General features: G+C 38.6%; 1 protein-coding gene across 1 annotated transcript in view; it reads left to right on the plus strand.

The window, feature by feature from the left end:
• CCDC40 (coiled-coil domain containing 40) overlaps window positions 1–26,893 on the plus strand; it is a 1,637,270-nt gene that overhangs the window by 557,895 nt on the left and 1,052,482 nt on the right. The window contains exon 7 of the mRNA XM_044068074.1: window positions 14,801–14,958. Coding sequence (XP_043924009.1) covers window positions 14,801–14,958 — 158 coding nt within the window. The remainder of the gene's footprint in view (window positions 1–14,800; window positions 14,959–26,893) is intronic.

Below are 26,893 nucleotides of genomic sequence, written 5' to 3' on the forward strand. Positions count from 1 at the left end.
TACAAGCAGAAAACAGACAAGCTATCATCAACAGATATTTCCTAATTCTTTTATTCCTCATTCTCTTCCAACTGCCACCTATGATATGCACTAAACTACAGAGAACTAAAGAGAGAAGCCTAAGCCAAAAGATCAAAGACCAGCCTGGCAACCAAAAGGGATCCACTAATAGCTCACAACTGGCCAACATGACAATGGTATCCACAATGGTCCCATCTTTTCCTTCACAAAATGACCAACTCAATTACATCCCATCTTTACATTCATCACAACATCAGGACGCAACATCCCAACATTCAGACATAGACTCCAGAATCTCTCTGAAATTCCATTCATACAGAAGATCATATCCACAGAAGAGAGTTCATCCACAAGCAAGAGGAAGCCAACCCATTTGGAAGAAAGGTTTATTCATTTGGAATATCATTATTGAATCATTGGATACATCTGGAATGAATGATGCGCATTCTACAAACTTCCCACTCATTCTCTAACATACTTCAGATATTTATTCTAAAGGACTCTCATGATTTCTATAAAGATACATGCTTCAGCTATTTCAGCCTTATACAATACTCCTCCACCTGTATTCTCCTTACATCCACCAAGAAGTAGAATTAGAGGAATCAAGAATATCAAACTGACAAGAAAGGCCCCAGTACCAGCTCCCGAAGACAGCTTTCCTGTCTTACTGACTACAATTCCTCTGATTTTTACCCCTCAGCTTTGGTGGTTGGCAATTCCTCCCATGGAAGGAATTACAGGCCCTAATTTTCATACAGCAAGAAGGGTTTCGGAATTAGACACCCTAACTCTCACGAAACAACCTCATCTTTCTGCTTTGAGTCAAGCCTAGGGTAACCAACCCTCAAATTCTGCACCTGCCTACTTGGAAACTTCTTTTGCAAACAACAAATTCACCAGAACTGTTACACTACTACTGAGAACACAGCCAAGCATGTTGGACACTACCTCTACAAACAGAGGACCACGAAACTACCTGACAGCTTTTAAGCCAATAGGAAGGAAAGACAAGGGACATTGTGGAAAGAGTATACCAGCCAATATCAGACCACGTACTTTCCTTAGAGCCTAGGGTTACGTGGCTTCTTGCATCAGACTATATATGAGGAAGCTGCAGTGGTACCTCAGAAATGTGTGGTATCAGCATTCCCAATCCCTCAACTTCAGGGTAAAGATTCTCATTTGTCTCAGGAAGGGGGTTGCCTGGTGGGCCCAAACACGCTTCCTCAATTCGGTCCTTCCCTTCAGGTTCATCAACAAGGACTAAACTCTGACCACAGATGTCAGGGAGGTAGTCTGGGGGTCCCACTACAACAACTTACAGAGTCAGGGCAGTTGGGACTCTTAGTTTAAGCACAAACACATCAACCTAAAAGAACTGATGGCAGTCCAGAAAGGTCTGATTGCCTTCAAAGACCAATGGAAACCAGGAGTACTCCTGGTGAAAACAGATAACATCACGGTGATGTGCTACATAAACAAATGAGGGGACTCACTCTTATCCTGTCTGTTGCCTAGTCATGGACCTCTGGAAACAGCACACTCCCTCATGGCGCAATACCCACCAGGAGAAGCCAGTCAAATGGTGGATTACCTAAGCAGGAGCCTGTCAGACCTTCACAAGTGGCAACAGCATCAGAAAGTTTTTCTCAGCATAGCCAGAGTATGGGTTTGCCAGAAATAGACCTTTTTGCCACCAAAGAAAATGCTCAAGTGAAAAAGTTTTGCTCAAAACAAAAAACAAGGTCAGCCTAGAAGACAGATGCCTTCTACTTCCCGTGGAAAGGTGTATTCCTTTATACTTCCCCCTACCCTTGCTCCCCAGGGTACTGTTGAAGATAAGGGAAGAAGGGCCAATAGTCATTCCAGTAGCCCCAGACTGACAAAGGCAAAACTGGTATCCTCTAATCCTCAGTCTAAGCAAGAAAGAACCATGACTGATGCCTCAACAAGAGGACCTATTAACATAGAATAAGGGCACCATCATACACCCTAACCTGAACACTCTCAAACTGACAACTTGGATGATACCTTGGACCCCTGGAGGAGACCACCCCTCACAAACAGGTCCTGGACATTTTAAAAGAAGCCAGTAGACCTAGGCCAAGAAAATCTCACTCCACTAAATGGAAGAGATTCACTATACCGAAACTCAGATGCCTCTGATCATTTCATATTATCAGAACTTTCTGACAAAGGAATTTCTTATTCCTGTATTAAAATGCACATTTCAGCAGTTTCAGCTTATCTACCTGTCGAACCCCCTCTCTTCTCCCATCCTGTCATAAAACAGTTCCTGAGAGGGGTTATTCACATTAGACCCCCGAGAAAACCTCCCATCCCCCTGTGGGATCTCAGTTTCATTCTGGAGAAGCTCACCGTCTCACCATTCAAACCAGATGCTTCCATAGACGTCAAAATGCCTGACTGGGAAAACAGCCTTCCTGCTAGCCATTACTTCAGTTAGAATGATTTCAGAGTTTCAGACCCTTATCTGTGTGGAGCCTTTCATCTCCTTCCAACCTGACAAAGTCTCTATTAGGACTAACCTCTCCTTTATGCCTAAAGTGGTTACAGAGATCTCTTTAAACCAAACCAGCCACTTGCCAACCTTCTTCCCTAACCCTCAAAACAAGGGGGAAATAATCCATGCACTGGATGTGCATAGGCAACTGCATTACCACTTAGAACAAAAACTGTCAGGAAATCTGACCAGCTATTTGTGGTCTTTGCCTGCAGCTCTGAGGGGAGTTTTGCTACAACCATCATAGGAAGAAGCCAGCAGAATCTGTGAGGTCTCACACCACTAGGGCTACTGCTACATCTGATGCCTTTCTTAAAGGGCTAGCCATTAAGGACATTTTGGAAGTCAACACTTGGTCTTCTGTGCATACTTTCACCAAACATTAACACCTTCCAACCTTCTCCAAGTTCAGAGCAGGCTTTGTCACTGCCATTTTGCAGGGCATCCATTTCTCTCTATAAACTTTTCCATCCACCCTCCTTTCAGCTTTGGGAGTTATCCCATCAGTTAAGACTGCAACAGTGAAACACAAAGAACATAGTACAGTTGTGTACACTTACCATAAATGTAGATGTTGGAGTGTGTTCACTGTTGTTGTATTCTCCCCCTTCCCCTCTTGCCCTATGAGTTTCGGGGAGGTCATTCTCCTCTTTAGTTCTAGATGGCTCCCTCCTTCTCTATAATACTCTGGAGTTTCTAAGATTAGGCCCTTGACCTTAGAGTCCAGTTAGGGGACTCCTATTTCTTGGGGGAAGAAAGTACTGAAGTTATGGTGCCGGCTAATGCCCTTTATATTCAGACATCTTGATATCAGTCGGGTTGTCTGCTAGTTTCAGGAGGAGGAGAAAACTCTCTGGTAGTCGGGCCGGACAAGGGTTCCATGGCAGGAAATCATACCAGTTAGGATTACAGCAGTGAATGCACTCAAACATCTACAGTCATGATGAGTACACAACTGTACTTTTTGGAAGTGTAATGAGTTGGCAGATTTAAAAATTTCCTACAGAGTACTCATCAGAAGTATTGAGTGAGCAAATGGCTGCAACTAAGGATGTGATTTTTTGAGCTGAGACACAGAATCTGAACTGCCTAAACATATTAAGTCCTTATTAAGTTTAATTTTGTTAGCTGCCAGAAAGCAGTAACTAGAAAATGGACATCACAAACTAAACCAACTGTATTTGAAGTATTGAATATTTTAAAGAGATACAAGAAGGAGAAATAGATCCTTAGAAAAGTGAAGGAGCAAATTGCATTGAAATAAATGGAAATTGTGGGAACAATACATGCAGAATACTGTTCGTGAGGAGGAGGAGTGAGGGTTAAGGGGAGATGGGAATTCAGCAAATTATGTAATGTCGGATTGATGGTAATTACAAAGTAAGTAAAGATATGTAATGTATAATGTATGTAAATGGAAATAAATGCCAATATGGTTTGTTTTCTTTTCTATTTATGTATGTATGTTTGCCTATGTCTTAACTCATTGGCACCAATGTTGTGTGGAATGTCACATCTCTAACATCCTACACACATTTTGCATTCCAGAGCATTTTATGAAAAATAAACTTAAAAAGCATAAGATAAACAACTGTAAATATTTTATGAACAATACAAGGTATTAAAACTGTACAAATAGCAATGTTATCAGTAAGAAGTATTCTTTACAGTGATAATAGTGCATTCATAGTCTTTTCTGTAAATACTGTAATATATTATAATGCACACAACCCCCAAATTATATTTTTCCTAAACTTTTGAAAACAAATGTTCATATCTTGAAAACTATTCAACCTAGACATATATATTGTTAGAACATTTTTGTTGATCAGACGTAAGCTTTCACGTGACAACAAGAAATTCCTCTGTATGTATATGTTTATTGAGATAGCTACAGAAATAAATGTATGTTTAATTGTATAATTAACAATACAAATAATATTGGATATCTTTCAAAATGTCAACTTACAGTACAAATATTAAAGACAGTTTTCTTCAACAAGATCTAAGGTTTCACCTAATGTTATTCAACAGTTTGTGAGTCACTTGGTTTTTGAAGTACATGTGGAAATATTGCTTATTTTCATAATTACTAACTAGATTTCCAGAGTAGTGAGATATAAACCATTATTTTCATAATTGTCCTTTCTCCCACATTGCTGTTTGACACGGTACACCTCAATAAAATGTTAGGTATCTCAGTTATGAAAATATGAACATAAATATGAAAATATGAACGATAAGTGGCAAAGAAAAATTTCTTCACTGCTGAACATCCTAGACTAAGAATCAGTGTCATTTTATTAATAACTCCTTGCTGTTTCTAATACTGCCTGTTACTACTTGTTATGCCACATAGTTAAAGAAGCCAGAATCAAAAACGTTCTGTACACCATAAGGTGGTATGAGTGTGAAGTGGAAGTATACAAAAAAAGGCATTCTAGGCTTGAGAGAATTAAGTGATGTTAATAAAGGTGTTTAAAAAGTCTTTTTGTTTACTCTCTCACACATGATTTTGTTTCTGTGGTGTTTGCTACATACCTCAGCTGACATACCTTTCTTTCCACAGGAAAAAATAGATATGTACCTAGATCTATTTCTAGGTTTTTCCACTCAGACTTCAGTTGCTGCAAGGGAATACCTCAGGATTTTGGGTCTCATGGCATCTATGATTCTCATGATACCCTTGGCAAAGATGCAATGATGTCTGGAGTCTCTTTGTTCCAGCACCTATACCCTTTATCTTTTCAAATCCCAGTTGTGGGGTTTGTCAGAAGAGAAATCACTTGACGTTGACAGCAAATTCCCGTAAATGCTTGTCTCCTCTTCTCCCCTGCTGCTCCAAAGCAGTCAGTCACCACAGACACCTCAGACTTTGCTTGGGGAGCAGTTTCAGGAGAGATAAACATGCAAGGTATGTAAGACACCAAGGATAGATGCAAGCACATACTTATAAAATAAATGCTTGCTCTGATCAAGGAACTTAACTGAATGAATCATCTTTGGTCCTCTGGACCTCTTCAAGTTGTTAATACAATGCTACAGTCAGTGAAACATCAAGAAGCAAGGGGGAACCAGATTGTACTCCCTTTGCAGATCATGTTAACTTGGGATATAGTTTCACAGCACAATCTCAACCTACAGGCATCCTACATTGAAAATTGTGTGGCAGGCAAGCTGAGCATGTCAAAGGTAGACCATCATGCATGAGTTCTTCAAATGGACCTATTTGCCTCCTCCCTGAACAATCAGGTGACAAAGTTCTGCTCCAGATCTCAATGTAAGAATGCCGGAAGACAGATGCCTTTTCCATTCCTTGGACAGGAGTGTTCCTCTATGCTTATTCACCCTTTCCTCTGATGTCCACAGTAGTACAGAAGATTAAGGAGGAGTCCCCAAGATCATTGTGGTGACCCCCTTCTGGCCCAGGCAACAGTGTTTCTCCCTTCTTTTGGAAATCACGAGGGACAGTTACGCAAGCTTTCTCACAGAATAAATCTACTCACACAAAAACACGGGTGTTTGATACTTCCCAACCCCAATCAACTTCAACCGACTGCCTTTTTGAAGGGTCTTAATTCCATTTAGATACCTGTTTGCTGAGGATATGCATCAGGTACTAATAGAGGAAAGAAAGTCTGCAACTAGAAAATCATATATTATCAAATGGAAAAGATTTTCTTGTTGGTGCCAGCAACATAACTAACACCCAGTCATGGCTAGTGTTCCCCTCATTTTACAATATGTTTGCGAGTTATTATCCTTTGGCATTTCTTACTCCTCTGTTAAGGTTTACTTTTCAGCCATTTCAGCATATCCTCCTACGGATTATCCTCTTTCACTGCATTCTCATGTCAAAATGTGTTTGAAACGTTTTTTGCAAACCGGTGGCTTCTCTCTTGGTCTTAATTTTGTGTTAGTGAAGCTAACACTTGCTCCATTTGAACCTGCTCATCTGGCTGACTTGAGGTTCTTAACATGGAAAACTGTTTTACTGATTGCTGTGACCTGTGCAAGAAGAGTGTCTGAGTTACAAGCTCTTTTGGTCAGTCAGTCCTTTCCCACTTTCTACAGAGACAGGGTTTCTTTGAGAACTAATCCTTCTTTTATGTTTAAAGTTGTATCTGAGTTTACTTTAGTCCAAACTATCCATTTTTCTGTTTTCTTCCCTGAACCTAAAAATGAGAGAGAAAAGATATGCCATACTTAGGATGTACACAGACACCTCAGGTACTATCTTGACAGAACAAAATATTTCAGATCATTGGATCGGTTGTTCATTTTTTGTAAAGGTAAGAAGAAAGGACAACCTGCGTCTAAATAAACTCACTCCAAATAATTGTCTCAGGGTATTATCTTGTGTTATTCTCACAATAACAACACCACTTGAGGCAGGGTCAAGGCTCACTCTACTAGGAATTTGGCTTCATCCTAGACTTTTTAGGAAGGGTTGGATTCTAGAAGAATTCTTGATACAACAACTTGGTTCTCTTTGCATACTTTTACAAAGCATTACAAGCTTGATTCCTTTTCTAGGTCTAGATAAGGCTTTGCTAGCACCATTCTGTTGGGGCTCCTGGACCCTTCACTTACCACCTTCCAAATGTTATAAGCTGGGATAATTTACCCATATAGCTAAGTCTACTGCAGCAGTGATCAGTATGATGAATACAGTATAGTTGTGTAAGTAAGCTTACCATAACAGTAGATGTTCAAATCATCACTGCTGCAGTAGCCACTCCCTCCATCCCCCTTTTTGTGTTTTTTTTATTATGACAGGTTGTGTATGTGTGTGTGTGTGTGTGTGTGTGTGTGTGTGTGTGTGTGTGTGTGTGTGTGTGTGTGTGTGTGTGTGTATGTATGTATATATATATATATATATATATATATATATATATATATATATATATATATGGAATACAAACGTATGGATCTAAAAATATAAAAACACAACTGACAAAAAATGCAGTCCACAGTGATTCCTTTAGCTTTATATATATATATATATATATATATATATATATATATATTTTTTTTTTTTTTTTACTCCTAGCTTTGGCCTGTCAAGGCTTAGCCTCCCTCTCCAATTTGGCTTGAAAGCTTTGAAGGGCTTGGCGCACAAGCCTGTGTTTTTAGGTAGCTCAACTCAAGCTGCCTAATGGTTTGAGTGTGAGAAAGGTGCCTTGAAGCTTTGGATACCAGTTATATCCTCGGCTGGATATAACCCATATAGCTTAGGCAGTGATCATTTAAACATCAACTGTGATGGTAAGTTTACTTACACAACTGTACTTTCTTTTTGTCTGTATGTATGAGGCCATTAATATTCTAGTATACTAAGGAAACTATTGTCCCCACTTATTATACATGACATTTTTTTAATGTGTTTTTCCATTTTTCCAAATTTTGTCTTACATGCACTCACTAATGTTTTTCAGGCTGATCCTTTGTTCTCGTCTTCATTTGACCCATTGTTACATTTCTCAAAATTTCTGCTTTAATGAAAACCCACAAAAAATACTTAATACATTTTCAGAACATCCCATCCCATATCAAGTTAGGACAAACACACAACCCTATGTACATTTTTAATAAATGAAGTTTAGCCAGCCACATAGGAGCAATTGCCCCAAAATGATAGCCGCACCCACAGGCATAACCTAATATAAAATTAAGGTTACCCAAGCTAAAGTGCATGCTACAGCCTGTACACTTTCAGAAAACATTAACATTTAGCCCTAAGAAAAAGTGCACTGACTACAGTTAAACTAAATTAAGCCATGTACTGCTCTGATAAATGCATTCAATTATTAGGACTGTTGGCAAAGCTACTATTATTCACTTTCGATAATTTCAAACTTTATGTTTACTGAACTGCTTGTCATTGTACCATTAAATATTACATTTCCCTTAGCAAAGAATGCTTAGAACTCTAATGATTAATTGCTTGCACTTGCAGACAACTTGTCTCCATGTAAAAGCAGCTGCGAATTTACTGATGCAAAAAGGAATCTTTGTAAATTTCACTCAGAATAGAATGTTTAGAATTCCCCTGGCTAACTGACTTCAGCTACAGACTTCTTGTCTATTACTAAGAAAGTTTCCTAATGGAACAAAAACAAGCTAATATCTTTGCAGATACAAGAAGTTTAACTTTTTTCATTGTTTGCATCAGCTTGTTTATAGTTTAAACCAAGACATTAATCTACAAAATGACATTAATCTAGAAATCCACTTTTGTAAAAACAAGGAAGTTATCATCTTAGTTCTGCAGTTCTTAGGGTGCAGTACTTATGGTGAAGGATGAAAGTGCTTACTTAATAAATGTTTTCTTGGATTTATGCTTCAGCTTCTTATTGAAGAGTGCTTCCAGAGAAGAACCTACTTTCTACTGGTTTGGTAGCCTTTTCTGTATTTGGTTGGTCTGTTTCCGCTGTGTATATTAACTTAAACTTACTTTTGTTCAGCCTTTCTTCTTTTGTTTTACTGTAAAACCTGTTTTTCTTACTACCAAAAGGTACTTATTTGCTTTAATATCTTTAACACATACAACATTCACTGAAAAGACCCCCTCATACATTTAAAATACCACTGACTGCAATTTTATACAAATACTAATGAAGACAAAATTGTTTTACGTAGTTACTTATTTCCCCTGTACTGTCCTTCTAAACGTTAAAGACATGATATGGGGTATATGCTTTACATGCCACCCATAGGTTTAACAAAGTCAGCACATGTCCTGTCATTTTTCAGCGATTTTTATTTGCAAAGCCATATTTTACAAATTTGATTGATACTTTATGATCTCACATTTATTCACTAATTTCAGTGTTGCCCGTCTTCTTCTAATTTATTTCCACCTTCCAACACTTAATTGTGGTATAAGTCCAAGATACTGCTGATTCTTTTAGTCAATTCCTGTACTTTTTTCTGACTGTCCAGCATTTTCCTTTGGAACATTGGAAAAGGTTTTACTGGCAGTATCTCTTTATAAGCATTATTGGAAAAAGAATGAGAAGCAGAGTCCTCTTCTGTTTGCAGGCTCACTTTTTGTTGGATAAACTTTTTTTAGTTCCTTCTTAGCATGTTCTGCATCAAAACATGTAGTTGATCCTCAGGCAAACATTTCACAACATTAACAGAACACTGATGATCCAGAGGGAAGCAGAATGCAAGGAAATGTTTATTTATTTATTTATTTATTTCAGTTTGATAGCCAGGGAAGTCCACTGGGCCACTGAGAGCCCATTTGCAGTGAAGGCCCGGGGAGAAAAGCTCCAATGAACAGTTACAGAGAAATAGAATATAGAATCAATAGTTGCGAGTATACTTTTTCTTCTTCTTTCGGCTTTTCCTGGCTAGTGGTCACCACAACAGATCACCTGTCTACTCCTAATTGGCAGTGGAGTTTTACAATGTCGAGTTGCCAGCCCGGCGCCCAACCTTCCACAGAAGGCCCACACACACGCACGCACTCATGCCTAGGGCCAATTTAGAGTGTCCAATCCACCTACAGCAGTGCACACTAAAATAATGTGGCAACATACAGTAAATTCACAGAGAAATACAGCATACAATACAATAACATGACATTTTGATACATAACCTGTGATGAGTATATGTGAATTAATAATGTTTTTTTTCACTGTTGTTGGTGGGTCTTGATGCAGGGAAAGCATTTAATAGAGTAAGCTTGTACTTTATGAGCAGAGCAATGAAATCATTTGCATTTCCTGATAAAGTTATAAGGTTGATTAGGAGGATATATGAGGGATCAGAGGCAAAATTAAAGTGGGTTGGGTCATCTCTGATAATCTCTACTTGAACAGAGGAACCAGACAGGGGTGTCCTCTTTCACCTTTATTTGCATTATATTTAGAACCACTGACAAAGAAAATAAGGGACACAGAAATTCAAGGATATAACTGGTATGGTAGTCAAGAAAAGCTAGCTGTATTTGCAGATGACATTATTTTATACCTGACAAAATGAGAAAGGGGCATTACAGTGCTGTGCAACATATTGAGACAGTTTCTGATCTTTTCATGATACAAAATTAATGAAGCTAAAACAAAAACAATAGCTGTAAAGTATGTACCCACACATGAACTGGTACAGCAAAATCCATACTTATGAGGACATGATAAAATGAAGTATTTAGGAGTATGGATGAAAAATGATACTGGTGTGGCAGCTAAGGATATGTGGGAAGGCACTAAATAAAAGATAATACAAAAACTGAGACAATGGAAGCTCTATTGTATGGATATCAGTAGCAAGATACAAGCATTTAAAATGTTTTTAGTCCCTTTGGTCTTGCACACAGGTCAGACATATTTTTATCAACCAGAGGAGAAGTTGTGGATAGTGATTAATAAAGAGCTGGATTTTATCTGGAAGGGGAAGACTACAAGAGTCAAGTGGGATAAGTTTATTCTTTCAGTAGAACAAGGCCTATTGGGATTACCCAAGTTGAAGAGGTATTTGAGGGCAACACAGTTAAGGCTCCTATACATAGCACAAGCAGAAAACTATAATTCAAAGTAGAAAGAGATGATGATGAAACAGGGGAAAGCTCAAGTAACGAGGATAGACTGGGATTTTGGATGCAGACCTTTAGGGAGAACAACAGTAATCATGCAGAATATCATACTCATAAAGTAGCAGAAGGTATTCTAAGAACTAAGCCAACATGAGAATGGAGCAAGGAGATTCTGCTGATAGGGATGATTGCAGTTAGGGATACAGACAACAGGCAAGAGGGGGTGGAAATACATTGGAGAAAACTGGCAAAGGAACCAAGATTTTGGGAGCAAATAACTAGAGAGGGAAAGGTAGTAAAATGGGAAGACACCGAGAACTTATCTGGACTGCAGGTTAGAGATTGCCTTCCATATCAAGGATTGATATCAGAGTATAAGCAAAGAGAAAGAAATAGTGGGGTCCTAAATGAAAGACCAGCACTGTTAGAGTTTTTAGTAGACTCTAGAACAGAAGTTGCTGTTAGGAAAGGAATAATTAGTAGAACATATAACATATTGCATGATAACTATAAGAATCAATTAAAGGAGGTTAGAAAGCATTGGGAAGAGAGATTGGATAAGCAATTCACAAAGAAACAATGGAAGGATACATCTATATTCCCCAAAATATGCAACAAAATCTAGAAGATTTAGAATCTTTGTCTGGAAGTGTTTACACAGATATTTTATACCCCAAGCAGACTCTAAAGAATTTTTCCTCAGGTAGACAGCAAATGTTGGAGGTGTGATGTGGAAGAAAGAGGTAACTGGGAACTTATTTTCTGGATTCCCTATAGACTGCTGTGTTGGAGATGCCATGTGAGCAAATTGGAGTAACTAGGGGAATAATTGTTTTGAGCTATGATACAGAATTGTAATTGGATAGACCTATAGTAAGACCTTGTTGAGTCTAATTATGATGGCTGCCAAAAAAAAAACAGTTACTAGAAAATAGAAATCAAAGTCTAAACCAACTTTACTAGAAGTAGTGAAGATAGTGACAGAGATATAACAACTGGAACTGGGATCTTTAGAAAAGGGTAGGAGCAAATTACATAGGAAAACTATGGGAAATGTGGGATCAGTACGTACAGAGGAGGAAAGAGGTTTAAAAAAAGACAGGATTTGAATGAGCTGTGTAATGGCTGACTGACAATGACTGGATATATTAAAAGTTGTGTATAATGTTTGCAGCTACAACTGTATTGGCACAGTTTGTAATGTTTAATGTTTGCAACTGAAATTGTGTTGCTATGGTTTATTTTCATTTATATAAATGTGAGATTGCCTGTGTCATACATGGTAATTTAACAAAGATGTTTCTTGTTAAAAAAAAATGTATTTGATCCTCCAGGAAAAAATACTCAGAAGAGAGGTTGATACAGCATCTTGAATTTTACACCTGCCTCTGATTGGTGAGATGAATTTACTTCTCTTCTGCATGGTGTACAGAGAATAATCATTTTCCACAAACACTCTGATGTCTCCAATTTTTAATTATTTTCCCTTCAGTCTTTGTTTTATCAGGATCAGCTCTTTTTGCTACTATGATTACATCTTTACTAAAGCCTTGGCTGCTTTCTTATGAGTAAGTTTGGCGTATACACACATTGTGCCATTTCAGTTAATAAGTCCTGCTATAGAACACATCCAGTTGTTTATTTATACTTTCATAAAATTAATACAGTCTGTTCCTTCCAGTTATTCTGGTACAGCAGAAAATCTCAGGTTTTCCCTTTGTGCTGTGTCTTCTAACTCTACTATTTTTTTGAAACAGCCCTTCTTGAGAAGCCTCATACTCAGCCAGCCTTTTCCTCATTTCAACCTCTGATTTTTGCAGGTTAGATAGTTAAAGCTTCTTCTATTTTTTCCAGCCTTTTGTTATTTGAGTCAATGTATTCTTTCAATGATTTATTTATTGTAATAAACTCTGAGTACAGTTGCTTTATTTTTCCTCTAAGTTACTGTAAGCAATTAACCAGAGTTGAAGCTTGAAATCCTTTTTGTTGAACAGCTGCAGGATCCTTCCTAGCCAGTGTTTTCTCTTCACCTTTTCTGTTTGATTTTCCTTCAGGTTCTCTAAATTTCTTCTTTGTTGGCATCCAGGCAGTGCACTTTGTAGCCTTTAACTGAATTTTACCCAAATAACAGTTTCAGTAGAACTTGTTTTATCTGTTTCTTTTTTCACTGTGGAAGATCTGAAATTAAGCTGTTGATCAGTGTGCAGTCATCTTGGTAGCCCTCAACTCCTTCTTTCTTTTGGTAACTTCCTGGACTTCCAGCACCAGCATTTCTTATGTACAAAGATATGCGTGTCCACATATCTGTTTTATAGTTGTGATATATGCTGTTGTGAAGGCATGGAAAGACCATACCTGCTGTTTTAACTCTTTAGTGAAGTTTCCAGTGAAAATTTCAGTAGGGTTATAGGAGTAGGACTGTGTAGTAGTAGAGTAATATTGTCGGGTCTATGTTATATTTTCGAAAGTTTCAAACATTGAACACCATATGGTCGACACCATATGAGCGATGTATGAAATTTCAAAACTATAATAAAAAAATAAAAATAAAAAATAACTATACTTACCTAAACGCTGTAGGCAGGGGGGCAAGCCCCTTGCACCCCCATGTGGGGGACTGCCCCCCGCTACTTAAATATTCCTACTCTGAGATTGCACTGCATTGAAGTAAAGGGAAATATTCCCTACAGCAATTTCCGTGTTACGTGCGTGACGTTTCGGTTTCAACATTTCAACCAATCGGGTTCGCTCAATACGCATTCGCCATTTACAATTTTCGATCACGGGATAGGAACCCATATTGTCACCTCACAATAAGATGTTTTTGATTCTCAGCTCGGTTATCTTCTTTATGAAGTCTTTATGTCCTTCCTGTGCTTGCTTGGGTTTTTCTTGTGAACTCTCCCACATCCTAAAGACGTGGTAGGGAGATGTGTGACAATTGCCCATAAGTGTTTGTGTCTCACTCTTTCTGTCTGTGTATTTGTGTGTAGTGCATGTATGATATGGAAAAAGGTTGGCAATCTATTTCTGTTCCCTGACTTGCCTAGTAAATTCTGCTGATGGCATCAGCTGTTCCTAGGGTCACTATAGGAGTCAGATTTGACTCAAGAACATTAGATGGATGGATTAGAGGAGAGATCTGAGGAGATTAGCAGGTACAGTTCTTTGTATGTGGAGGCATACAGAAAGACAGTTTGTTAGGTTTAATAAAGTAAGTATAAGAGAGAGGAACAGTACTTCTTTTAGAGCTTAGTTTATTAATGAATTAATGAACTTGTTAACTCACAAATATACATAATTTTTTTCATATTGAATGGTTATACATACTAATAAAATCACAAAAAAGTATTTTTGTTTACCAGGTTAAAATGAATAGTACATAAAAGCTGTCATAAGGTTCATAGCTTTTTTTGTCTCCCAGAAAAGAAACCTGAGGATTGAACGAAATGTTGGCCCATTAACAATTTCTCCAACATCTTGATTTACCACTTAGTGAAAATTATTTTTAAGTGGTATCTTCTTTGTCAAGTGTTTATTGATTTACTAAATATTTTTTTTAACAGTGCCCCAGGATCGTAACCAATTGTTAAAGCAAAACACAACTCATTTGCTTATCTACTGTATTGCTTCATGTTGTTAGAAACTATAAAAGTCATGCTGCACCTCATATAAACAATGTAGTCATTTACTTGCTTATGTTTCAGTGGCTGAACTACAGACAGAAGTGGATAACATGGCTTTACGTCTGTTTTATACTCAGAACTTAAATGAGGATGTGCGTTCGGACATTGCAGTGATGAAACGGGCTACACAAAAGGCAGAGGCAGAAAGAACCCAGGCTGAACAACAGAAAATGAAACAGGTATCAAAAATTCTAATATATGTGATGAAAATGTTAGTTGCATTTGGACATGCACTTTATATCACTGGAAGGTTCTCAGTGGTAAGGAAGAGCATTGCTAAGAATGCTTTCCACCTCTGTGTAGGAGTACAGTATATGATATTCTCCTCAGTCTTTCTGTTGAATTGAAAGAGTTCATAAACTCTGGGAATCCATTTCCTCTTGCATCAGAAAACTAAATACATATGTTGAATTCAAACCAGTACTGCAACGACATCTTACCTATATCTTAAAATGCAGTCTCAGAACCTACCTAGCATAAAATCTTCCCACCAATTTGCTCCTCACTAAACACCAACCAAAGTTAAGCTTGTATCATTTTCTTGCTGTCAGCACCAGGCCACCACTAATCCCTTTCACCTTGCAATGTTCAATTACCTTCTTATGTTTGCTTACATTTCTTTTTTTTTCTCCATATCAACCATTCCTAATTCGTCTTTCATTCTATCTAGCTCTGTATTGTATATAATATAAATAGATCATAATCAGTGCTTCACCTTATTTGAATGAATGTCATATAATCAGTGTTTCATCTTGTTTGAATAAATGTATTTTAATGGAAAAATGGTGCAGTTTCTTGTGTCTACAGGTGAAGCAAAAGCAAGGATAGGAAGTTTATAAAGAACCTTTTCTGTTAGTCTTACAAGGAAAAACACTCTCATACTAAGTTCTTTCTGGATTCCTAGTGGAATATACCCAGGATTCTTCATGTTATTCTGGAATGTCTTCTCCTCAGTGATGTTTCTAGTTCCTTTTCTTTCTGGGGCACAATAAGGGGGCACAGTAGCTTGATTGAGCACATAAGACATGTGGGGAAAAAAACATACCATATGAATAAAGTATACAGACATGATGCATTGCAATATCTCACCCATAATCCACAGTTAAAAATGAAAGACATTACCCAATGGGGAAAACCATAAATGCTATAATTTTATAAATCCTGACAATGTTCACAACACAGAAAAAACACTAATGTGTCATATTCAAGGATTATGGCTTGGAATGAAGTGTTGGTATGCTACAGTCTCAGAAGTCAGAGGGTTAGCTGCCAATGCAACAGAGGTGAGAATGTCATGCACACATTTGTACCTCAGTAGAAACAAAACAAATACAACCCAAATTTAAGAGCACAAGGTTAGACTTATTTTGTTTTGTGCTACTTTTATACAAATTCCGCACATTTTGCTAGCATTCTATATAAAACACACATCTTCTCACTGCAGACACTGGTGAATAGCAAAAGTAGTTTAAGTGACTTTCAAAAGTTCTTTGATGCAGAAACAAGTGTGGACAAATTAATAGCTCCTGGAGTACAATGATAGTGTTGATACCTCTGGAAGAACATGAGAGAGGATCTGTCAGCAGTTGCACTTAAAAAATGGAATCCTTAAAAACACATAGTTAAATTAGTTTATTTTGTTGAACGTTTACATAAATCAGAGTAATTCAAGCAAAGAAGTGATAATGAAAATATGTTCCAGAAGCTGTGCAAGTTATCTGTGACTCACATTACTGCCATTTATTTACATGACAGCCGCAGTGGTGCAGCGGTTAGCATTGTTGCCTCACAGCAAGAGATTCTCCCGTTCGATTCTCAGCTGGAGAGCCTTCTGTGTGGAGTCTGCATGTCCTCCCTGCGGTCGAGTGACGTTTAAAGACATGCAGGTAAGTGCATGCATGAATGGGTGTGCCTTCTTTGAAGGTTGGACATCGGGCTGGCAACTCGGCACCATAAAAAAATCCACTGCCAATCATTAGCGGACCGGAGTTCCACCGTGGCAACCCCTAACTGGGAAAAACCGAAAGACATTACTATTTACATGGAAGTTTTAAAAAATAATTTTCTTTTGTCTAGCTTGACACACATAAAGGGGGTTTGAAGTGGTTTCTGGGGGGAAAAAAGGCCTCCAAGATTATTTCAGCATGGCAGGTCCTTTGAAATATAATAACTACGTATTGATTCTGTTGCATTAAAATGGAGTACAGTTATATAATGAAATAATAGAGATACAGAGACAACTGTAAACAAATACAGGAGTTAAGTTTGTGAGATGAGTTCCTCTGGTACAGGGTTTGATTCCCATAGCTCTCATTTGTCTACTGTGTAAACATGAGTAAGTTGCTTTAGTAGGTGTTGCTCTCAGGGTCATTCCTGAAAAAGGACTTAACATCCAGTTGGCCATCTGGTTTACAAATAGATATTACTATTATTATAATTATTATGTTAGTTTTCCAGCCCCTCCAAGGAAAACAGCACTAAGAAAGAAAAAAAAATGTACCAAGCAACATGAGCTGCCTACTACTCTATTTCTGGTTTGATGTAATAACGTAAAGTTAAATGAGTTAGATCTAAATGCTTTGGAGTAGCAGCACTCCTCTCAACTTGTTTGGCCAAGAATTCTGGACAAAGCAAAATTAATTGGGGGGGGAGAGACAAAATCAAGAACAGATTTTAAATAGTGCTCTAATCCACTTAAAAAGTTAATAGAACATTAGGCTTTGCATCAACAAGAGTTTTTGAATAATTAGTATAATTCTCTAATGACTGCCATTACTGACTGATTGTAATCATGAATGATTTATTAGAAAATCAAAAATGTTATAAGGTATGGAACAAGCACTTGAAGCAAAATGTGGGACATTCTGTGAAAACAAAGACAACTGAAAGGTATGTGTAACACTCAAAATGGAATAGCTTGTCAAAATAGCACATTCCAGGATTTGTATACATGTATAAATATATATATATATATATATATATATATATATATATATATATATATATATAGTTTATCATTTTCCAGAGACAGACTCGGTTGAATGGTCATAACATTGACTCATGTCCATGAAAACTGACAATGCCAAAACCTGGTATTGCCAAAGTACAAATTGAATGTGCTCTTGAGATGAGCGCTAACATGGGTCAAGATGGGAGTGAGATTTGTACTTCCACATTATCGGTGTTCGACATTGCCAGAGTTCGAGGTTTGGGTTTCATGTGAAGTGAATTTGCCTGAGTCCATCTCTGGAACATGATAGTAAATCTGTAGATATATATATATATATATATATATATATATATCTTTTTTTTTTTTTTTGGGGGGGGGGCGGACTTTAAATGATTCAGCTGTAATTTTCTGAATATTATTATAAGTGTCTGTGAAAAAGTCTCAGCAGAAGACTTTTAATAGCTTGTAATTTTAATGACCGAGATCATTAAAACTACATATCCTTAAATTATTACACTGAGGCTTCTTTAGTTATAGTTTAGTATGTTTTGAAATTAGTATAACATCCACACCACCAACAAGCAAAAGAATCAAAGAAACTGCAGCCGTAGTCAGCTTTCCATCTTCAAGATATGGAATATGAAATTACCTCTCATAAGGTAGAACAAATGGGCAAAATATGGAAGATTTACTACAAATGGGAAAGGAGCGCTCACGGCATGTTTAAAATGTTGATGCCCAGTCTCCCTTTACTTACCAGTACATCCACTTGGTTGCATATATTTTACTTTTACATTATTTCTTTTGGGGGGCATCATGCAGCAGTTACAAACATTGGGTAGTGTATTTTTTACCACATTACAATTTCTTCAACCATTAGAGTGTCTCAGGAGAAATTACTTGAATTGCAGATGTCCAAGACCATAAGTGGGCAATTCAGGCAACAACCACCCTCCCCCCAGAAAAAACACAGTCACCTCCAGTTAGAATCAAGCAATAAAGGTACGAGAAGGCCTGCAACATCTTGAGTACCATACTACCCATAACACCACCAAGCAAAAGAATTAAAGAAACTACAGCTGTACCTTCCATTCTCAAAATGTGTAATATTATACTATATTTCATATTATGGGGTTAGATGGGCAATATGTGACACATTTACTAACAACATCTAGAAAGGAAGCTCACTCCATAGTTAAAATGAAGTCTTTATACTAATATAAAGTTCTTTTATATCCCCAGCCTCTCTTTGTTTGCCAAAACAGTCACTTGATTACATTGTAACAGTTTCCTTTTATGCTATTTATAGGGCAAGAAAGTTATACACTTGTAATATATTGTGTTTTACCACACACCCAGCTCTTCAAACATTGATGGTTTATAGGTAAATACTAGGTTAGCTGCCATTGTGGTCCAGTTTAAACCTAGCCAGTTTCCCCTTTTTTCATTTGAATTAACCTATCCCATTTGGTGTTAGATTTGCCTTACACATCCCATTATATATATATATATATATATATATATATATATATATATATATATATATATATATATATATATATATATATATATATATATATATATATATATATATATATTAACCCTAGTGAGAATAACTGGGGTCATACCACAGATTATTTAAGGTAACCCATTCTTGAGATAAGCATTTAGGAGCTGCCTCTGTCCTTTAGTAGTACAGGGGACAGTCCTGGGGAAATTTTATATTACCCATCCATAGATCCAAGTTGCACTTGAATATGTACAGAGATTAGCTTTGTTTTATGTGGATAGGGAGTCTGTTCAGAGCAGTGGTATCCTCTCTGAGGTATACTTGTCCCTCTAGACTGCTTTGTTGATGTTGCAATAGAGGTTTAGATCCCTAGATCTATAATTTGTGATGCCATTTGACTTGCTGATGTGTAGTAGGTCTGTCAGTATTGGGTTGGAGGATGCCTTGTATACCAGATACAGGTCACTTTTTAGTAGTCTGTAGGATACAGAGTATAGTGACAGGGCTTTGAGTTGGTCTGATATATCGTTTAGGTCTTGTATCCTATTTTTAAATTGTCTTTGTTGGTGTTCCAGTTGCTGCATGTGTGTGGACAGATATTTGCCTAAGGGGGCATTATACTTAATGCCTGGCCTAATAAGGGCTGAGTAAAGCAGGACAATGATATCTCAATATTTAGACACAATCCTTTTATTTATAAGCTGCACGATACAGAAGGAATTTCTTATAACAGTCAACACATGTTGACCAAAAGTTAGGTCACTTATCACATAAGTTCCCAAATCCTGAACAACTGGGTCAGCTCTTAGAGGCATACTGTCAATGTGGTAGTTTCTCAGGGTATTTGAATTCACAAAGGATATAGTAATGCATTTTTGGTATTTAGTTTCCATATATGATTTTGGCGCCAGTTATTTGCTTGGGACAGACCTTCCTGCAGGATAGCTAAGCCATTTTGGGGATTCAGTGGCTGCTCCTATCTTGTAGTCCTCTGCAAACTTAATTAGCCAGAGCCCTTTGTTATTGGCTTTTACTTCAGAGAAGTAGATGCTAAATAGAAGAAGCCCCAGCACAAAATCCTGCGGGATTCCATTGGTGACTGGTCTCTTTGTGGAGGTTGGTTCCCCTATTTTGATCTCCTGCATCCTATTTGTGAGCCAGTCGGCAATCCTGCAGGTGATGTAAGGATTTATTCCCAGTTTTCTGATATGCCTAATTGGGGGATTGTGTAAATAGCTTTGGTTAGGTTGAAGTGTGTGGTGTTTAAAGGTTCACCTTCATCCATTGCTTTGCTGACCTTTTCAAAAAAGTCCACCAGGTTAAGTAAGTATGACCTGCCCTTGACAAATTCAAACTGAGATGGGTCCAATGTTTGAAGGTTCCCCATGTCATTACTGATTAGTATCATAAGTCTTTCCATGGCTTTGCATATGAGACTGGTCACACTTATGGGTCTGTAATTGCCTGGGTCTGTGGAAGTCCCTCTCTTATGCAGGGGAGTGACAGTATGTATTCCTCATTCACTTGATACAAAACCTGTAATTAGGTTGATATTGAACAGTTTTGTTGGTGTGGGGCATGACTAAATCTTGCTTCATGCTGTTGAAAATGCATCCAGGAGTAGAGTCAGGAGCCATCTATGCAGTATTTTTGGCTTTTGATAGTGCTTCTAGAACTTGGTCTTGTGTGAAAGCTGGAGGCGTGCCAGTTACAGTTATTTTTTGCAGGATAGATAGAGGGCAGAAAGTGGTTAAGTTTGAGCTGTACTTATCAGCTAGAAGTTTCTCTATCTTCTTAAGCCTCATTGAATGTCACAATAAGCTCAGCACATTGCTGTATAGTGCTTCTCAAGTTACAAACATAACTGAAAAGATGCTTGTGGTTGTCTTTGGATTGAGCAGCTATTATAGCCTCAAACTTTGCTATGGTGTATCTTATTAAGCTCCTGAGCTTTATTTATTTATTTATTTATTGCATTTGATTACCGGGAAAGTCCACTGGGCATGACAAACCCATTTTCAGTGGAGGCCCGGGGAGAAAAGCTCCACAGTTATATATACAGAAAATCTTGAAACAGTACAGTAAAAATATATTTGGAGAAAAGCTCTGCAGTTGTTTGCACAGGCAAAAATTTTAAAGACAATACATTAATCATATGTAATCAACATTATATACAATACAGGGAATAACAGACATTTGGGACATAGCAGCTATTTGTTTTTATACAATGAAGTGAGAGTAAGAGATCTCCAGAGGTGACAGGCAATGAGAAAGGCTGATAATCTGAAATAGTAATAGTTAGAATAGAGAGAGGAGAGCTAGGGAGAGAAGTGTATGGCAGAGTGGTATAGGGGAAGAAGAGATAGTAAGTTGGGAGGGTCAGGTTTTATGGTTATTGGTATAGCTACAGGAACAAATCCATTGTGTGGTGAGATAAGATTTAAGTGATTTTTTAAAGGTAATGGGATTATTGATTGCTCTAAGTCCAGGGGGGAGATTGTTCCATAGTTTGGATACAGAAAAGGAGTATAACATATGGTCAGCGGAAAGCTTAGGTTTATCGACATTTAGTAGAGTTGTTTGATGCAGCTTTCTTTATTGCAATAAACGTTCTGGGAATTACTCTTCTTACTGCTTGTAAAAATTCTCTTACTTTTATTGTAAAACTTGATATTATGATTTCACCATGTGATTTTTTTCTGAGATTTGCCCTGCACTTGTTCCTATGGGGTACTGCTGCAGCTATGCAGCTGTTTGCATGCTGGTACAGATCAGTGGTATACACTTCCACATATTCAGTGGAATTAACTGGGTTTGGGGGAGATTTGAAGCCTAACAATGTATCACTTGGGAGTCAGTAGCTTTTCTTCGAGAAATTTATAAAGATACTTTGGGTGAAAGGGTGCCTCTGGTTCATACCTCTCAACTGTCCAGATTTTTGCAGAATGTCCAGATTTTTGCCTCATATTTTTGGTCTGGTCCTCATAAAATTTGTGATTTTGTGGATATCACTGGATTGATCTGAGGATCGAAGTCATTATATAATGATATACATTTGTGTTTCAGACATTATAACCTTCAGAAAAATGCATGCCAAGACAAATCTTGTTATTTTAACAACATTATAAGTTCCATTCCCTGGTTAGATCCGACCACAAACTAATCACATCCCTCCCACCTCCACCCCCCACAAAGGTAACTACCGTAAATGTCTTCTCCAAGGCTAACTTTGCTAAAAACAGAGGGGGCTAACTTTACGGCACCCATGCAAATGGAGAATAGTTGCTTGACCGCTGAATCCTACACCAATGCACTGTACAAACACATACACAAACATACACAAATGCATGGGTCACGCCATACCCAGTAGAACCAAGATGCTCTCCTCAAAAAAAAAAAAAAAAAAAGGAAGCCAATCTGGTTGTCCCCTGCCATAAACAAACTCTACAACAGAAGGAGAAAATTGATGCGGAATAAGGTGAAGTCCCAAGACTGGAAAAACTCCCTTATCAGCCTCAACAAAAGGTTGAGATCCCTCATCAAACCCTGTAAAGCTAGCTATGAAAACAGAATTGCAGCAGATAGTAAAGACAACCACAAGGCCTTCTATAGTTATGTAAAGAATCTCCACGGCAATACCCAGATTTGCTCTGAGCTACTGCACAATGCCATCTCCTACCGAGCCAACAGATATTGCCAGTATACTGGCCGACAGATTCATTGCCAACTTTACCCCTCTCCCCCCGCTCAAAGGACCAATCACAATACCAGTAGATTGCCAGGCACCCAGAATTACTGCTGCACAGGTTAAAACAGCACTGTCCAAGGCCAAGAATACAGCTTCTATGGGACCTGGCAATATCCCCGGCTGTGTTCTGCATGAACTACAGAGTGAACTGGCACTTCAGCTGTGTGCCTTGTTCAGTCACAGCCTTGCCTCAGGCTTTGTCCCTACCAAATGGTGCACTGCTACAGTCATTCCTCTCCAGAAGGGAGGAGTGGCTACAGACCCTGGGAACTATTGCCCTATTAGCCTGATGAGTCTGATATGCAAAGCTATGGAACGCATCATCATGGACCTAATAAACAAGGATATAGAGAATATCCAAACTCTAGATCCTATACAGTTTGGTTTTGTGAAGGGTAGATCATGCCTGCTCAACTTGTTCAACTTCTTTGAGTCAGTCACCAGAGCTGTGGATGAAGGCAAGTTGGTTCATACAGCCTACCTTGATTTGACCAAGGCCTTTGATACCATTCCCCACTCAGGAGTCATAGAAAAACTCACTAAGCTAGACATCAACCCCTGTATCACTAGGTGGGTTGCAAACTGGCTCACAGATAGAACCCACAGTGTGAAAGTAGCTGACTCCAAGTCAGACCGTCGACCAGTCACGAGTGGAATCCCACAGGGCTCAGTCCTGGGTCCTCTCGTGTTTAGTATCTACGTCTGTGAAGTCCAGGCCAACACGAAGTGACTCTCGCTGACAAAGTTCACAGACAATTGCAAGTTGGGAGCTTTTATTAACTCTCCAAGTGATGTTGGCATCCTACAGAAACACCTCAATGAGACCAACAACTGCTGTCAGAACCATGGCCTTAAGCTCAATGCCAAAAAATGTGTCATCATCCCCCTTGGGAAAAACCTAGTTCCCTTCAATTACCACATTGATGGTAGTCTACTGAACACAGAAGGCGTTATAAGAGATCTAGGAACACAGGTTGACAGCAACCTCTCTTTCGACCACCACATTGCCACTGTGGTCATAAAGTCCTTGTGTGTGGCACATCTCATTACTAAGGTTTTGCATCCATGAGGAAAGATGTCATTGTCTCCCTCTGCTCTTCCCTCATTAGGCCACTCATTGAGTACAATGCTCCATTTGGCATGTACCTCGCTAGACACCTGCAAAAACTGGAGAGGCTGCAAAAGTACCTCACAAAGAGGATCCTATGCCTTAAACACTTGTCTTATATGGACAAACTCAAAAAACTATTCTCTGTCTCATATCGCTTACTTAGAGGTGATCACTGCTTGACTCACAAAGTCATGTCTGACCCAGCTCTGTTAGAAATGCTACATCTAAAGAAATCCCAATCCCTCCATACCACATGCTCCAGAGACATCAACCTCATTACCACACTCAACAGAACATGCTGGAGGGACAGGTTCATAACTCAAAGACTGCCCATGCTATGGAATAGACTTCCCATACATGTCAAGCACAGCACCTCATTGGCCCTCTTCAAGAGAACTCTTGATGAGTGGATGGGAAATAGAAAATTCACCCTGGGGATCACTCCAGTGGCTCCACTCGGCAGAAGCACTAGGAACTAAGGTCAGGTGGCATGCTGCCAGGGTAATCCTATGGGCTAGGCTTGTAAAGGCTCCAGGGCCATTAGCCTAGTACACACCTGTGAACCTATAAGAGCAATATTTAAAATTTGTCCCTATTTTTGGGCCTCTGTCCCCCCATTCTGTCAGGCATTGCTCAGACTTTTAGGGCTAAGAGGTTGAGAGGTATGTTCTGGTTACAATTTTTCTTTGAAGGAGAATGCTTTATGGCCAGACCTGAAATGTGATGAAGATATGCAAGGGATGGTGCAAGGTGCCCCCATATTAGTAAAGACAAGATCCAAGATGTTTTCCTTAGTGGGTACTTTGAAGAAAATGAAAACGCTGTCATCTGTGTTAGCATGTCTTGCAGGAGATTTGTGTATATTCTCAGATTAACTTGTATTGTATGCTAATGTGTCTAATTGTGAATATGTAAATAAGTTTGAAATGAGACCTCTGCCCAAAAGTCATGTTTTTCTTTCCAAAAAGTGTTTTTCCTTCCCTGTAATCCAAGACTAAACACTTCACATAAAGAAAAAACATAATTTAATAATTATGTTTGCCTTTCTCTCTTGCATCTGTCTCATCCGTTACATCACAACAGCTGCTAAGAGTGGCAAAGTAATTAAGTTAAGTCACTTATCCCAACAAAAACAATGACATTTAAATGTGCGTTATCAGTTACAGATTGCCAGCATCACACCTCAGATAAATAGTGTAGCCTGGAGTCTGAACATACTCGGGGCTTTCAAGCTTGGTTTTCAAATGCAAATGTCTTTGTAATAAAACTCAGTGCCACAAAGAAAGCAGATATGTTAATCTAACTTTTTTCTTTCTGTTGGCATATGATTTTGCATTTTTTCTACACTGTAATTTCTGCAAAAGTGCATGTTTCTTCTGGAGTTGGGGAAAGAGGATTAACATCAAAGACTTTAATTCTAGCTATAATATTTATGTCAGTCTTTCCTCTTCTTCCATCAACTGGTTTACCAGCTATCTCTCAGACAGACAACAAGCCGTCAAGTGGAATAACTGTACCTCTTCCTTCCTCCACACTCCCAACAGGTGTTCCACAAGGCTTTGTACTGGGTCCCCTACTATTTAACATCTTTATCAATGACTTCCATCAGTGCATCCCAAATGCTAAACTTGTTCAATAAGCTGACAACTCTACAATCATTTGCTCTGCCGAATCTCTCCCCACACTCATGAATTTAACTCAAGATGCCTTCTCCTGCACCGAGTCTTGGATGCTGAATAATCACCTAGCTCTTAGTGCATCTAAGTTAATAAATATTACCTGTGGCAGGCACCATTTTTAAAACTACAACCACCCTTTGAGCACCTTATGCTCAGCCCTGCCATAAAACTTATTAAAACTGCCTGAACTGGGGCACAGCTAACTGATAGTTTGTGGAAATACAGGGTACCTACCTGAGTCTCCACATTCACTGTCATATGTTCTTTTATCAGTATACTCTGTTACCTGATTGTTTCCAGCCCCCTCATAACAGCAACTAACAGGGTCTCTGCCCGCTTCGCTCCCCACCCTGCCCCCTATTTCCTCCCACCCCCAGTGGTCCTACCTTTATTACACACGCAAAACCCTCCCATCTTTCCAACAGCCAACCACAGCACTAAACCCAACACTACCTCCTCCATCTTCCCACTACTATCACTTCTCCTCAGCTAACATGTATAAGCATACCATACCTATGCTCACTGCATGCACTCTCCTTACATATCTTACATCCTACCAAAACTCCATCATTCCCCCACTCAGCTACTACCACTGTATTACTACTCACACCACCACTCATGTCTCACCCTCACTCAACTCCCCTCCCACCAACTCAAGAACCATCCCTATGCACCCCCCACATATTCTGTCAACTATATTACTCAAACATAAAGCATCCCTACAACTTAACATAGTAATCCAACCACCATACCTATTACCCACAGAGCACAATCATAAATTTTCCCTAATAAACAAACACATTCAAAAACTGAGAAAACTAATAACCTCATGCATATCAAAACTAGCCCTAAGTGGAGACATCCACCCCAACCCTGGTCCTGCCATCTTCAACCCCCACTCCTCATAATCAGACTAGAAACCACAACTTCTCCCAAATCACAGCCAATAGAAAGCCAAGTGACTTCCTTCTACTAAGCCTAAATATTAGAAGTATATCCAACAAAGTCCATGAACTCCATGCCACCATAGACTTGTACTCCCCAGATATAGTCATTCGACAGAAACCTGGCTAAAACCTCACATTATCAGTGAGCAAATCCTCCCTACTGGTTATG

This window comes from Protopterus annectens, chromosome 4.part0, assembly GCF_019279795.1.
Source record: "Protopterus annectens isolate FY-2018-M chromosome 4.part0, PAN1.0, whole genome shotgun sequence".
NCBI classification, from domain to species: Eukaryota; Metazoa; Chordata; order Ceratodontiformes; family Protopteridae; genus Protopterus; species Protopterus annectens.